The sequence below is a fragment of the Setaria italica genome, chromosome III, assembly GCF_000263155.2.
Source record: "Setaria italica strain Yugu1 chromosome III, Setaria_italica_v2.0, whole genome shotgun sequence".
NCBI classification, from domain to species: Eukaryota; Viridiplantae; Streptophyta; class Magnoliopsida; order Poales; family Poaceae; genus Setaria; species Setaria italica.
The window spans coordinates 38,569,691-38,583,710 of NC_028452.1; the positions used below are offsets into that span (position 1 = coordinate 38,569,691).

The window sequence follows — 14,020 nt, forward strand, 5'->3', positions numbered from 1 at the left end:
GGTTAACACCCCAAAAACAAATAATATTTGTTGTACATATGAGAAGAATTGGTGTAATTGGTTCGTCTGTACTACTGAGCCTCGTGGGCAGATTATATTCAAGTACATAGCTTAGAAGCAAGTAGCCTCCCATAGAGACATGTCAAGTCAGGATTATATAGACAATTCTAATGTAGCATAACTAGTGATATATCCCAATATACTCTAATATTTGTGTACAAAAGGGAGAACCATGCATCGTGGCACACCTTACCAAAACCCAAAGGCACCCAAATTTCTGATCTTCGCAACAGTGGATGTAGATGGTGTTAGTGTAGTGTGGTCCACGGCCAATAAAATGCATGAACTTCGTAACTACAAAAACTGAGTTCTGCGCAAGGCATCTTTTTTTTTCGGAAAATACAATACAGATAATGCAAAATGCTCCTTGTACGCACGCTCACGTTGTAACTTATGCATACACAACCTTCAACATTGTCCTTGTGCCATTTGTGAGTAGGATAGACAGCGCATAGAGTTGTTTAGCGTTTCTTTTTGGGTAAACAGATGTTATGTAGAGAGCCCGATTGTTTATAAAAGGATTTAACAGAGTTATATGTGGAGTTTGTTTGACAGTTCACCAAATTTTCAAGCAGAATATCTAGGGAATTTTTTAGTATATGCACATACCGAAGGGCCTGTTCCACCGTCGAACGACAGTTGAAGACAAAATAACATCAACAACGCGATTACGATGGCAGCAAGTGGAGCAGACGATGCATCTGGGTGCTTCTGTGTGCGGAGAACACCATCCTCTTAGGTGATGTTTGGATACAAGGTGCTAAACTTTAACAGTATCACATCAGATATTCGGATGCTAATTAGGAGAACTAAACATGAGCTAATTATAAAAACTAATTGCAGAACCCTGTGCTAATTCGCGAGACGAATCTATTAAGCCTAATTAATCCATCATTAGCAAATGGTTACCGTAGCACCACATTATCAAATCATGGACTAATTAGGCTTAATAGATTCATCTCGCGAATTACTCTTCATCTGTGCAATTAGTTTTGTAATTAGCCTATATTTAATACTCCTAATTATCATCCAAACATCCGATACGATGGGTGTTAAATTTTAACACCCTATTGTCAAACAGCCCCTTACACTATGTGTTGGGAATGTTTTGTGAGTTAAGGTGTAACACCAGGCACCTATTTATATAAGCACTGTTCCCATGTGATGTACGTGACAGATTGACCCACGTTCAAGTAGTCTTCGGCCAATATATGAAATGGTAGACTGACTCAGGTCACAACAATGGAGAGAGAGCATCGTACACAGAAACAAAAAATTCCTTCCATGCTACTTCCTCCATTCACACGATGCCGCCGACTACAATGATGGCCTGATACGGTGACAAAACCAGAAAACGCGTCGGAAAACGGCGACTGGCGCGTGCATCACGACTCGTGTTCACGTCCGAGAGACCGACTCGAGTTCACTCAATGGTGTCATGTAGCACACGTGTCTTCTGCAATGTTTTGTAGCCAGGCGTGTTTTGTAGATGTACGATGGGCAAAGCTTCCCCGGGAATAGAAGAACCCGACAGATAGAGATTTCTCGCCAAACATGCAGCCGAAAGTTTTCGCTGCGTGTGCTTTTTTTATTCCGAATTCCTTGTCTACAATATCATGGAGCACGTTGTCAAGATGCCCCACACGAAGGTGGATTCCCCACTTCTGCTACCATTCACTTTTTCTGTATAGGCAGGTTTTTTATTTATGAAATATGTGACTAAGTTTGTAATAGGATCCACCCATCTAAAATTTAGCTGGCTAAATTAGCGTTTCTTTTTTAGCCGGCTAAAAATCACCTAGCTAAATTTTAGCCAGAAGTATTTGGATACACCAGCTAAATAAGATATTTGTCTTTCCTACCCCTCATCCCTCTTCTCAATCCTTATCTTCCTGGCACCGCTTGTTCAGTACTAAATACCACGCCAGCCAGGAGGTCCGTGGGATTCGAACCCACGACCTCAAGCCTCGCGTGAACTTTCCTTACCATCTCACCTACACAGCACATGTGATTGAGTTAGATAAACTTTTCTTTTGAAGTAACCCATGGAGAGGCCTTTAGTACCGGTCAATAACACCGACCGGTACTAAATGGTTCTAAATGTCACTATTTAGTACCGGTCAATAACACCAACCTGTTATTGTCCGGTACTAAATGGTACTCCATGGGGTATTGGTGTTATTGCCCAGTACTAAATGGTCGAGGCCTTTTAGTACCGAGCAATAACACCGACCGGTCGGTGTTATTGCCCGGTACTAAAAGGCCTCTGAGGATCGAAGATTTCTACCCGGTACTAATTTCGCGGGTTAATACCGAAAGAAAAGCTGTTTGTTACTAATGTCAAGGATGAATGCTCATATTTCTAGTACTGTGGCGTCAGCTCCCCGACAATGGTGCGTGGCAGCGAGCTCCCCCACAAAGGGGCGCGCGGCAGCGGGCTCCCCGTCAGGGGTGCCTACGGCGGCCCTTCCTCCCCCCAGCGAGGGAACTGCAACCTCGGTGCAGTGGCCCCTCCCCTGCCAGGCGGCAGCAGGGGTGGCGGTGGCCCTTCCTCTCCCAAACAAGGGCGCACGCGGCCACGGGATCCCCCGTCGAGGGTGCTCGCGACAGCCCTTCCTCCCTCGGTGAGGGAGCCGCGGCCTCGGTGTGGGGGCTCCTCCCCCACCAGGCGACGGCGCGGCGGGATGCGAGAGGCAATAGGGGTTGCAGCGGCATGACAGGGGCCAGGTGCGGGACGCGGGAAGCGCCGACGTCGAGGACCAGCAGGACGTGGGAGGCGCCGACGTCGGGGGTTGGCGTGGTAGGCCCTGCTAGGATGTACGGCGGCGGCGAGGACGGGAGGGTGTTGGTGGCCGACCGGAGAAAGAGAGGTGGGGGGAACGCAGCGGTAGACGTCGGCGACTGGAGCCACGCGAGTGACCTGGTGGGGACTAACCGAGGCAGGTGGGTGGGTGGGTGGAGGGGTACTACGGTCTTTTACCAGTTTTAGTTGGTTTAGCTAGGTTCTTTAGTTGCAGCTAAAGTTTAGCTAGGTTCTATTTGGATTCAAAGTGGCTAAATTTAGCCAACTAAATTTTAGATGAGGGCATAATTAGTTGGGAATTAGATTCTAAACCCACTTAGTTTGATCTGTATCACTTCGATTTGCATGTTGCATGCGTTCTTATTATAAGCAGACATAGTTGCTGTGGAGTTTTGTGTTCAACAAGCACCTCAATAATAAGCAGCTAATGAAATAAACCAGGGGGATTCTAAGTCTAACGACAGGCGAAGCCAGAAACAAACCCAGTGCAAAAGGAAAATATCAAAACAAGGAAACAGGTTCGAACTCGGCGGTCCGTGTATTATAAAAGATCTCTCACTGTGCAAACTACCTTCAGCTGCGGACACAGGAACACCAGCCTCTCGAACCTTTTCTAGACCTAACGATGGTTAGAGCATCTCCGATCTCCCTTTCCCGAATACAACTACCATATTGGGAGAGTTAATAATAAAATAGTGCTCTAGTAGTCTCCTGTACCTTTCCTTTTTCCCAATAATTATTGGGATAATCCAGTAATTCATCATAACTCTTCCTAAATAAAGGAGAAGTTGTGTCTCTCCCAATAAAGTAGTTGGATTGGGGTGAGATTATTGGGAGACTGCAAAAGCAATTCTCCCCATAATTGTAAAAATGATATTGAGATATCCCTATTATTAATTAGTTATTGAGAAATATTTATTGGGGACTGCTGGAGATGCTCTTACATTCTCCTTAAATCAAAGTCATGGGTGTGATCTTTCTCCAGGTCTAGTTTTTTATTAAGAGGAAAAATAACTATAAACAACAAGAAATGAAATAGCATTCACAAGAAGTAATCAATTACCTAAAATCATATGCCGTTTTAGTTACAGTGCCCCTATGTATATAGGGAGGCGAAATAACCTTTGTGCAATATTTACAGATGGGTAGAACAAAACCGCTGCATTTTCGAAATATGTTGGGCACAGATGTCGTAATGGTCCCTCTATTTTTGTTGCTTTGGTCGTAAAGGTCTCTAATTTGACCGTTTATCTTTCATTATTGTACACTATGTTTTATTTAAGATCCACTCAAAGTAGACGTTGACTTCAGTGTATGCGATATGGGGCTATATTAACAACCCTTTCTGAGACGGATGGGAAACCAAGAATATGGTCATTGGTCTTGTTGGTGGGGTGTCGGCTCCACACACTAAACTTTATCCGTGGATTTAATGGTTATGACTATATAAATTTTTCTAATTCCCTTTCATCTCCTACAAAGGAGTGGTAGAGAAGGAGGAAGCCAAAGGGGTGGTCGAATACAACTATATAAACGCCAACACCTACGAAATTAAGACAAACATGACTCCTCAGCACACACTATTTTGATAAGCTGCCTTCCATTTCGACCATGTCTCCACACGCTATGTGCGTCATATTCTCCTCACACATGGCCTTCTTAATCCTCCTCTCTGGTGCGTGGAAAGCTGCAGCTGCGCCAACCGTGAACCAGACCACCTATACTGCAGACCGAAAGGCCCTTCTCTGCATCAAATCCCACCTGTTAACCTTCAAGCCAGCCAGTGCCTTGACCACATGGAGCAATAGTTCACTAGACTTCTGCCGCTGGCATGGTGTCTGGTGCAGTTGGCGAAACGGACCGACTCCCCGGGTTGTAGCCTTGCGCCTCGAGGAAGAAGGCCTCACTGGCAAGATCCCGGCTTGCATCTCCAATCTCACCTATCTGAAACATATCCACCTTCCAGTCAATGAGCTTAGCGGACCGGTGCCGCCAGAGCTGGGAAACCTTGGCAGGCTCAGGTACGTCAACCTCAGCTTCAACGCCCTCAGCGGCGTGATCCCAGCTGAGCTTGCGTCGTGCTCTGGCCTCCGAATCATCGCCCTGAAGAAGAACAACCTTGATGGAGGTATCCCTACTTTCCTTGTCAATAGCTCACTGATCCAGAAGATTGATCTTCGCATGAACAATCTCTCCGGACCAATCCCACCCTTGCTAACAACCTCCTACACCAGCTTAAAGTTTCTGGCTCTGACTAGAAATAGCTTATCCGGTGTGATACCTTCCTCATTGGGGAACCTCTCCTCTCTTGCTGTGTTAATTGCAGCGGAGAATCAGTTGACAGGAGGTATCCCAGCAAGTTTAGCGAGGTTATCGAACATACAACTGCTTGACCTCACATACAACAATCTGTCTGGTACAGTGCCAAACTCCATCTATAACCTGTCGTCGTTAACATTTCTGGGCATAGCAGGGAACAGTCTTGTAGGAACCTTACCTTCTAACATGGGCAACACACTCCCGAATATTGAAAATCTAGTAATATCTGAGAATAATTTTCAGGGAGAGATCCCTGAATCACTGGCAAATGCAACAAATCTTGAAATTATCCACCTTGCTCAGAACTCCTTCAGTGGAGTCATTCCTTCATTGGGATCCCTACCCAATTTGCACAGGTTGGTGCTGTACCAGAACCGCTGGCTCGAAGCCGGGGACTGGATGTTCCTGTCTTCGTTGACCAATTGTACACAACTGGCTATGTTGATTTTGGATGGGAACAACTTACAAGGAGATTTGCCAAGCTTAGTAACCGACTTATCAAGAAGTCTAGAGTACTTGGTCCTTGGGTCAAACCACATAACAGGTACCATACCAACAGGTATCGGTAATCTGGTTAGCCTTTCCATGCTATATCTTGACGATAATAAGATAACTGGGCCTATACCTGCTTCTATTGGTAACCTTCACAATTTGTATACCCTGGACCTGTCGAAGAACAGGTTCTATGGAAAAATCCCAACATCATTTGGTAATCTTGGCCAATTAAGTGAACTTTATTTGCAAGAAAATAACTTGAGTGGAGGCATACCAGCAGAATTAGCGGGATGCAAAAATTTGTTGGCATTGAACCTTTCTTCTAATATTTTGTCTGGACCCATACCAGATGGGTTATTTGGTAAACTGAACCAGCTGAGCTGGTGGCTGGACTTGTCACACAACCAACTCACAGATTCCATTCCAGATGATGTCGGCAGCTTTATCAATCTTAAATCCCTGAACATCTCCAACAACAACATCTCTGGCCAAATCCCATCCACTCTCGGCTCATGCGAACTCTTGCAGTCGCTTCGCCTGGGAGGGAACTTCCTTGAGGGACAAATTCCGATTTCTCTTGCGACCTTGAGAGGCATTGAAGAGGTGGATTTTTCTCAAAACGACTTGTCCGGTGATATCCCAGAATTTTTTGAGCTATTTAACAGCTTGGAGTACCTTAATTTATCTTTCAACAACCTTGATGGTCCAATCCCTACAGGTGGAGTTTTTGCTAATGCCACATGCAGGCTTTTTCTTCAGGGAAACCCAAGTCTATGCACAACCACACACTTGCTAGACTTCCCACTCTGTGCAAATGAACATTCTGAAAGGAAGACTAGAACCGAGGTTCACGTTTTGGCTATTGTAATACCTTGTGGTGCCATTTCTCTCCTCTTTGTCCTTTTCTTAAAGAAGAGAACAAGCAAGGATTCACGTCTGGTGCATGAATCATCCAAGAAACTGAAGATTCGATCTTACTATAATTTAAGCAAAATGACAAATGAATTTTCCTCTGCCAACTTGATTGGTTCAGGGCAGTCTAGCGTTGTTTATAAAGGCTCATTACCTGAGGAAGGTGGTCAGATGTTTGCTATCAAAGTATTCAAGCTCGGTCAGTCTGGTGCATCAAAAAGCTTTCTTGCAGAGTGTAGAGCCTTAAGAAACATCCGTCACCGCAACATTGTAAAAGTGATCACTGCATGCTCAACGTACGATCCTTTAGGTAATGAGTTCAAAGCTCTGGTGCTCGAATACATGTCAAACGGCACCCTTGCTGATCACCTTCATACTAAGTCCCCCAGATATGGATGTCTGAGTTTAGGTGCAAGGATCGGTATAGCAGTTGATGTTGCTTCGGTTTTAGAATACCTTCACATTTGGTGTGTGCCTCCCATGGTTCACTGTGATTTGAAACCAAGCAATATTCTCTTTGATGATGACCATCTTGCTCATGTTGGTGACTTTGGGCTCGCACGATTCGTCCTTGATTTCTCTTCTTATGGAGGGTACCAGAACTCGACGAGCTTGATTGGACCAAGAGGATCTGTGGGATACATACCGCCAGGTGAATTTATGCATCTATTCATCAACATATATTCATCTTTTTTCCATTATATATTGACACTAATATTTATGTGCTAGCTAATTGAGGCATAACTGAAATTTAGTTTATAACGGGTTTCTTACTATGCAGAGTATGGCATGGGCAGTAGAATCTCAACTGAAGGTGACATATATAGCTATGGTATTGTTCTCCTGGAAATGCTCACCGGAAAACATCCTACCGATGAATTGTTTGATGATGGTTTCACCCTACACAAATATGTTGAGGAAGCACTGCCTCACATTGCTAAGATCCTAGATCCTGTTCTCAGCAAAGAGATTGGAATGGATCATAGCAGTCATACGCAATCACAGGAACAAGGCAACATAACAGAGGTGCAGAAGTGTATTCTGCAACTGCTGAACCTCGGACTAATATGCTCCGAAGAAGCACCAAAAACTCGGCCAAACATACAGGATGTATATAGTGAAGTAGTCGAAGTGAAAGAACATTTCCTTTCCTGCAGCATGAATGAAACATGACAAATTTTCGGTGGAGGGGATATTGACAATTGAAGCAGTATGCAGGGCAGGACAGCTACAGTGTTTTTCTTGAAAAAAATGGAACTGGCCACATATGAGGTGGGTTGTGTTAGGAATAATCAACGTATATTCCCAGGGGGCCAATAGACCCATATAAGTAGAGTACAGGTGGTAGTACATATACACAGAACCCCTTATACAATGGGGTAAATACATAAAGGAAACATATCTCTAACACCCCCCTCAAACTCATGGTGGATCTACAACACTGAGTTTGGAGAGAAAGTACCTATGCTGTGCACGAGTTTGTGCCTTCATGAAGAAGTCAGCGACCTGGAGTTCCGAAGGTACATACTGAAGAACAACCACCTGATCCTGAACCTGAGACCGAACAAAGAAAGCATCAACACCAATATGCTTGGTAAGCTCATGCTTCACCGGATCCCGAGCAATATTGATAGCCCCCGTGCTGTCAGAGTGAAGAGGAGTCGGTCCAGTCAAAGAAACACCAAAATCCTCAAGTAGCCACCGTAACTAGGAGAGCTCTGATGTCAACAACGCCATAGCACGCAACTCAGCCTCTGCACTAGAACAGAAAACCGCGGTTTGCTTCTTAGTCTTCTAAGCAATGAGAGAACCACCCAAGAAAACACAGTAAGCAGAAATGGACCGGCGATCAGAGGGATCACTAGCCCATGTAGCATCAGAGTAAGCACGAAGCTGCAAGGAACTGGAGCGTGGAAAGAAAAGACGGCGAGAGCTAGTGACACGCAGGTAGCGCAGAACACGAAGAAGATGACTGTAGTGAATATGTGTGTGGGCGGAAACAAACTGACTGAGAATATGTACTGCATGAGAAATATCCGGACGAGTGACACCAAGATAGACCAAACTCCCAACAAGATGGCGATAGCGGGTAGGATCTGCCAAAGGCTCACCATCAGTAGGACACAGCTGGAGGTTAAGCTCCATCGGGGTGTCAACCGTACGCTCATCAGTCAGAGAGGCTCAAGCGAGAAGATCATGAATGTACTTCTCCTGGGATAAGAAGAAACCATCAGACGAAGAGGAAACCTCGATCCCAAGAAAATAGCGAAGAGGACCAAGATCAGACATGAGAAACTGCTCACAAAGCCGAGCCTTGACAAAGGCAATAAACTGAGAATCATCCCCTGTGATAATCATATCATCAACATATAGGAGAACAAGAGTACGACCACAAGGAGAAGAGTGGATGAAGAGTGCAGGATCATGGTCACTAGCAGAGAAACCAGCAGCAGTGACAACAGAAGAGAAACGCTCAAACCAAGCTCGAGGGGCTTGTTTAAGGCCATACAAAGAACGACGAAGATGACAAACCATGCCTTCTGGAACAGAATACCCTGGAGGCGGTTGCATATAGACATCCTCACGCAACTCACCATTAAGGAAAGCATTCTTTTTTGGAGGTATGCCCTAGAGGCAATCATAGAGATGATGATATTCCATTTGTATCCATGATTTGTATATTGTGTTCATTGAATATCTATTAAAGGCTACTTGAATTGATTTGTAATTATGTGAATTGTATGTGAAACTCTTTACTTGTATGGTTATTCTAAAGTTGTCCCTAGTCGAAGTTCATGTGAGGACACACATGAATATTAGACTAGCACATGTATTAGTTGATGACTATGTTTCACAAGTCATGGACATGGAGATGTTGAATTAATAATGTGGACACATGTGGAGACATGTGCTAGGACTGACCCAACACGAGAAGTAGTTCTCTCTTTAAACAACATATACGCTTTGTCCTTAGACCTGAGATTGTCGCATGTTTTCAAGATGTGGATCGACCTACTTAGGGGTTATCAAACGCTACGCCGTAACAGGGTAGTTATAAAGGTAGCTTTCGGGTTTGTCAAGAAGCATGCTATGAGACATGGTCAATCAAGATGGGATTTGCCCCTCTCTGATTGAGAGTGATATCTCTGGGCCCCTCAAGTGATCGGATCCGAAAATGCATGGTCATGCTACGTACAGTTAAGAGTTAACCTACAAAGGGATTCCGAATCACAGGATCGAGAAAGACCGGTCGGCTTGAAGCTAGACCAAATATCGTGAGGCAAAGGGAATATCATGTATATTATGTTGTGATGGTTCGTTTGATATGATCTTCGTGTGCGTATAGGAGTTGGCATGTCTTGCTAGAGGACGTTACCGACTATTGGGCCGAGTAGGAGTACTCGGGCCATGTCTATACATATCCGAACCCATAGGGTCACACACTTAAGGGGCTGGAAGCCCAATTCGGATGTGATCCGAGTTGGATTAGGTTTAGAAGTACTAATGGGCCTCGGACCCAGAGGCCCGTTCGGAACCTCTATAAATAGAGGGGTGGGGGCGCCCTAGGGTTTACACCTTTTTGGCGAAATACATCTGCCGCGCCTCCCACGCCCTCGCTTGTTGCAACTCGCGAACCTAGCAGTCCGGCTTGCGACGCTTCCTCCCTGCACGTGTGGATACCTTGGAGGTGTTGCGCCTGCAGCACTTGGTCGAGCCGCCGACGAGCCGCCGACGAGCCACGACGAGCCGACGATGAGCCGCGGCACGAGGGCGATCTTGCTGCACGTGGACGAGCTGCTGAGGAGCTGCTGGACGTTGACGTGATCGACTACGTACGACTGCTGTAACGACCGACCCCAAATCTCTTGAGTTAATCTTAATCCGAGTCCCCCATCCCCTTGTCTCAGCTCCCCGAGTTGAAGTACTCAACCCCCAGTCCGGTCCCGACCACTGAGATCCGACCCCTCTCCGCTGGTTCCCCGTTCCGACCCCGCCGACCCCAACTCACCCGCCGAATCCTTCTAAGTCTTCCCGCAACATCTCTCTCTCAATCTGAGCAGTGGACCAACCGAGACTGACCGGTGGACCCACAAAATCTTTCTCCCAGATCTCCCGCGGCAGACCACTCGAGTTGCATGCCCGCCTCAGAGTTTCTCCGCCGCGTGGCTCAACTTCTCCGACACCCGCCGCTCCGCCTCGTCGCCGGCCACGACCGGATGGATATCCGCGCCCCCTTCCCAAATCGCAGCGGAAGCCCTCTGCAACCCTTTCTGCAGCACCTCGCCGCCTGCGCCCATCATCACCCCGCCGGACCCCCGGCTGCGGAGCCCGATGCCTCCCGCCTTTTCCGCCGCCCCTCCACAGTCGCGCTGCCCGGACTGCGCTACGCGACGATTCCTCCGTCGCCAATCCAGACCCCAGCCATGACAGTTCCTTTCCCGTCTGTCTTCTCACCTATGCGCCCTCGCTTCTAGCGTCGTTTCCCCGGTCACTTCCATCAGATCCACCGCGCGACGACGCCCGCCTCCGCCAAATCTCAACCACCGGCAAAACCGCGCCTGCGCCGCCCCGTCTCTGGTGCCCAATGGCCGACGGTGCCATCCCCGAAGTCCTGCTCCGCCGCACCGCTGCTCAATCTCCACCCCGGCAGAGCACTCGATCGTTTCTTTCCGGTCTTCGCGCCGCTCCAACCTTCTTTCTTCCGCGCAGCTATAAAAGGGCATGCCAGAGCTCCGCCGGAGTCCCCTTCGCCATCGCTGCCCTTCCGCCTTGCTCTCTGTTTCGTGCTCAAGCGCTACAGCCTAAGTCCATAAGGAACTCTCCTTTCCGCTTCACGCCCGTCCTTCCAATCCACCCAACTGCTTGCTCCTCCTCGCTGCGCAAGAGCTTGCTTGTGGTCCACAAGAAGCACTGCCGCCGCTGGAGCACCGCCGGATATCGCCGCAGCAAGTCTTAGTGCTCCAGTTCCTCCGCTCAAGTCTACTCTTTCCCGACCCCAAGCTTCACCTGTAAGATGAAGGTAAGCTGCTGACACCTTTTTCCGCCTCGTCCGACCCCTTCTGTTCATCCGACCTTTTTCCGCCTCGTCCGACCCCTTCTGTTCATCCGACCTTTTTCCGCCTCGTCCGACCCCTCCTATCCGCCCGACCCCTGTTCCGTCTCGCCCGACCCTATCTATTTCGCTGACCCTTTCTCCGCCTCGCCCGAGGGCTCGGCTGTATCTTTTTCTTTAACCTGAGGGTATATGTGTAAACGAGGACTTCTCGGCGTTAAGTCTGAGGACCCCCAACACATCTATTCCTCAAGTCTAAGGGTCATATCATAAGCTTCTTCGCATCCGACCCTTGCCTTGTTCTTCTCCAACTCAAGTGAACTTCCCCACTCTTTTCGTAGCTATGCTACAAAGTTTCTAAGCTAGAACTTGCAAATGTTGCTGTTGAAATAACCGTCTAAATGTTAACTCTTGCTTTGCATTCGTGTAGAGCTGCGTCTCGCCGACGGCTTCTACGAGCTGCACCCGGCGCCAGAAGACGAAGCTGTAGCCGAGCCCCCGCTCCCAGAAGCCGAAGCCGCCTAAGCAGAAGAGCAGCTTCCTTCCTCCTTGTTTGAAGGCAAGCCCCGGAGCATGAACCCCAGTTTCCCAAACTTGCACATGCCTTCTGTTCCTTGTTTGTGCATTTACGTATAGGAGTTGCTTGAAAACGTAGATGCATGACTTAGTTCCCTATTTTGAACACTAGCTATTGGACCGAGTAGTGGCCATGCTTAAATAGGAAGCGCTAAAAGCCGAGTGATCTCCTGTCACTCGCGAGTTGTAGGAGTTGGTTGTTTTCCTTCTGTCACAACTATAAGGACGATGGATGGGGCAGGGTTTTGGTTAACTCTTTGGTGGTCGGCTGATCGCCCCGTCTGTCTATGGAACTTGTTAAGGCCCGACAGTGGTGGTGTTCGTGCTCAAGTGTTTGAAAGTACTAACCTCATACTTATTATGGGATGAGGAAGCCGAGTATCGGATTGAACCTAGACGTGAGCGGTCGCCCCATTGTCCTTGGAACGGAGTTCCCCTGCGGCCGCACGTGGTGGCAAGTGTGGTCACATAACGGCAGAGGCCGGGTCTGTGGAACATTGCACCAAATGAAATGGGCCCCACACGGGTTAGGGAAATTGATGGGGAAGGCCGACACAGGAAGCAACCCTCGGTGGTGCGCGGATGTCGTGAGGTTAGGTTCACCATGCATGGTTAAAGAACTCGAATCGATTCGTCTGCCTCTCACAGTTTGAGACTGCTTGATCGCTATGCTACCCTGAGTAATAAAGGAATCTGATGATGACATGGTCTTGATGATGATATATACACCCTTGGTTGGTTCTATGTTTGCTTAGAATAAGTGCCCACATAGACCGGTTAATGAACCTAGAATCTAAGCTAAAACTTGAAAATAAGGATCTACTTAGTGCTTTTGGCAAACAAACCCCTCAGCCAAAGAGCCTTGCATGTCTAGAAGAGGTGGAGTAGTTACTCCCGGTCGGTTAAGTCTTGTTGAGCTTAGTAGCTCAGCCTTGTTGTGGCTTTTCTTTTTCAGGTGAAGTTGCTGCTCCCGACCCTTCTTCTGTTGGCAGTTGGCCGCCCCAGCTCCCTCCGGGTTGGACGGTCGAGTGGGATCCCTCCTCGAACGGTGAGGAGAGGGATCACTGACGGCTTGGCTGGCCTCACCAAGGACGTTTTTGAAAAATAAAAGTTGCAAGAAACCTTTTTGAAAAATCTCGTACGATCGTTAAGGATGACTTTAGTACGAGAGGCCCTAGGAGATTTTTGGGTTGTTTTTAGGTGGCTAATACCTATTGGTTATCTTGCTAACCTTCCAGCACTTCGCCACGTGTATCATACGTGTGCCGAGTCCGCATCACGAGTATGCGAGGGTTGATCGGGAGTCTATTCAAAGGACCCTATCATCGCGGTTGTCTCGCCCACGTTTATCATACGTGCGCAGGTTCCGTATATTTATTCATACGAAGGGTGGTATGGTTCAATTCCAATGAGCCTATCATCACGGTTGTTCGCCACGTCTATTATACGTGCGCTGATTCCGCATCACGAGTATGCGAAGGGTTATACGGTTCCATTCAAAGAGAACCTATTTCCACGGTTGTTGTGCTGTCCATGCAGCCTTGAACGCATGGGTGCCGTTCCTACAGTGAACGGTAATGTTTGGGGACGCTTTCGTGGGTGCTGGCACGAAAGGTTCATGTGGTTGTGTTTTTTTTTCTGCAGGTACACTAACCGCGTTCGCTTAGGAGACGTTACTAGAACCGACTAGCTACTGTAGGGAGAGACGTAATTATTGCCTTGCCACCGGCACTGACTGCGTAAGACCAAGTTTGGCAGTTGTTTTGGTTGAGAACGAGGTAGGCCGTGCATGTAAAGTCACC

General features: G+C 47.5%; 1 protein-coding gene across 2 annotated transcripts; it reads left to right on the top strand.

Moving 5' to 3' along the window:
• Positions 1-4,401: 4,401 nt before the first annotated feature.
• Positions 4,402-7,997, top strand: LOC101775780 (probable LRR receptor-like serine/threonine-protein kinase At3g47570). Of its 2 annotated transcripts, XM_004962566.4 has the most exons (3): positions 4,402-4,991; positions 5,190-7,241; positions 7,371-7,997. In XM_004962566.4, exons 1-3 carry the CDS (start codon positions 4,475-4,477, stop codon positions 7,760-7,762), a joined length of 2,961 nt encoding a protein of 986 aa, XP_004962623.1. In that variant the 5' UTR covers positions 4,402-4,474; the 3' UTR covers positions 7,763-7,997. The 2 variants fall into 2 exon arrangements, with proteins under 2 accessions (XP_004962623.1, XP_004962622.1); XM_004962565.3 differs by having other exon boundaries at positions 4,402-7,241.
• The last annotated feature ends 6,023 nt before the right edge of the window (positions 7,998-14,020 follow it).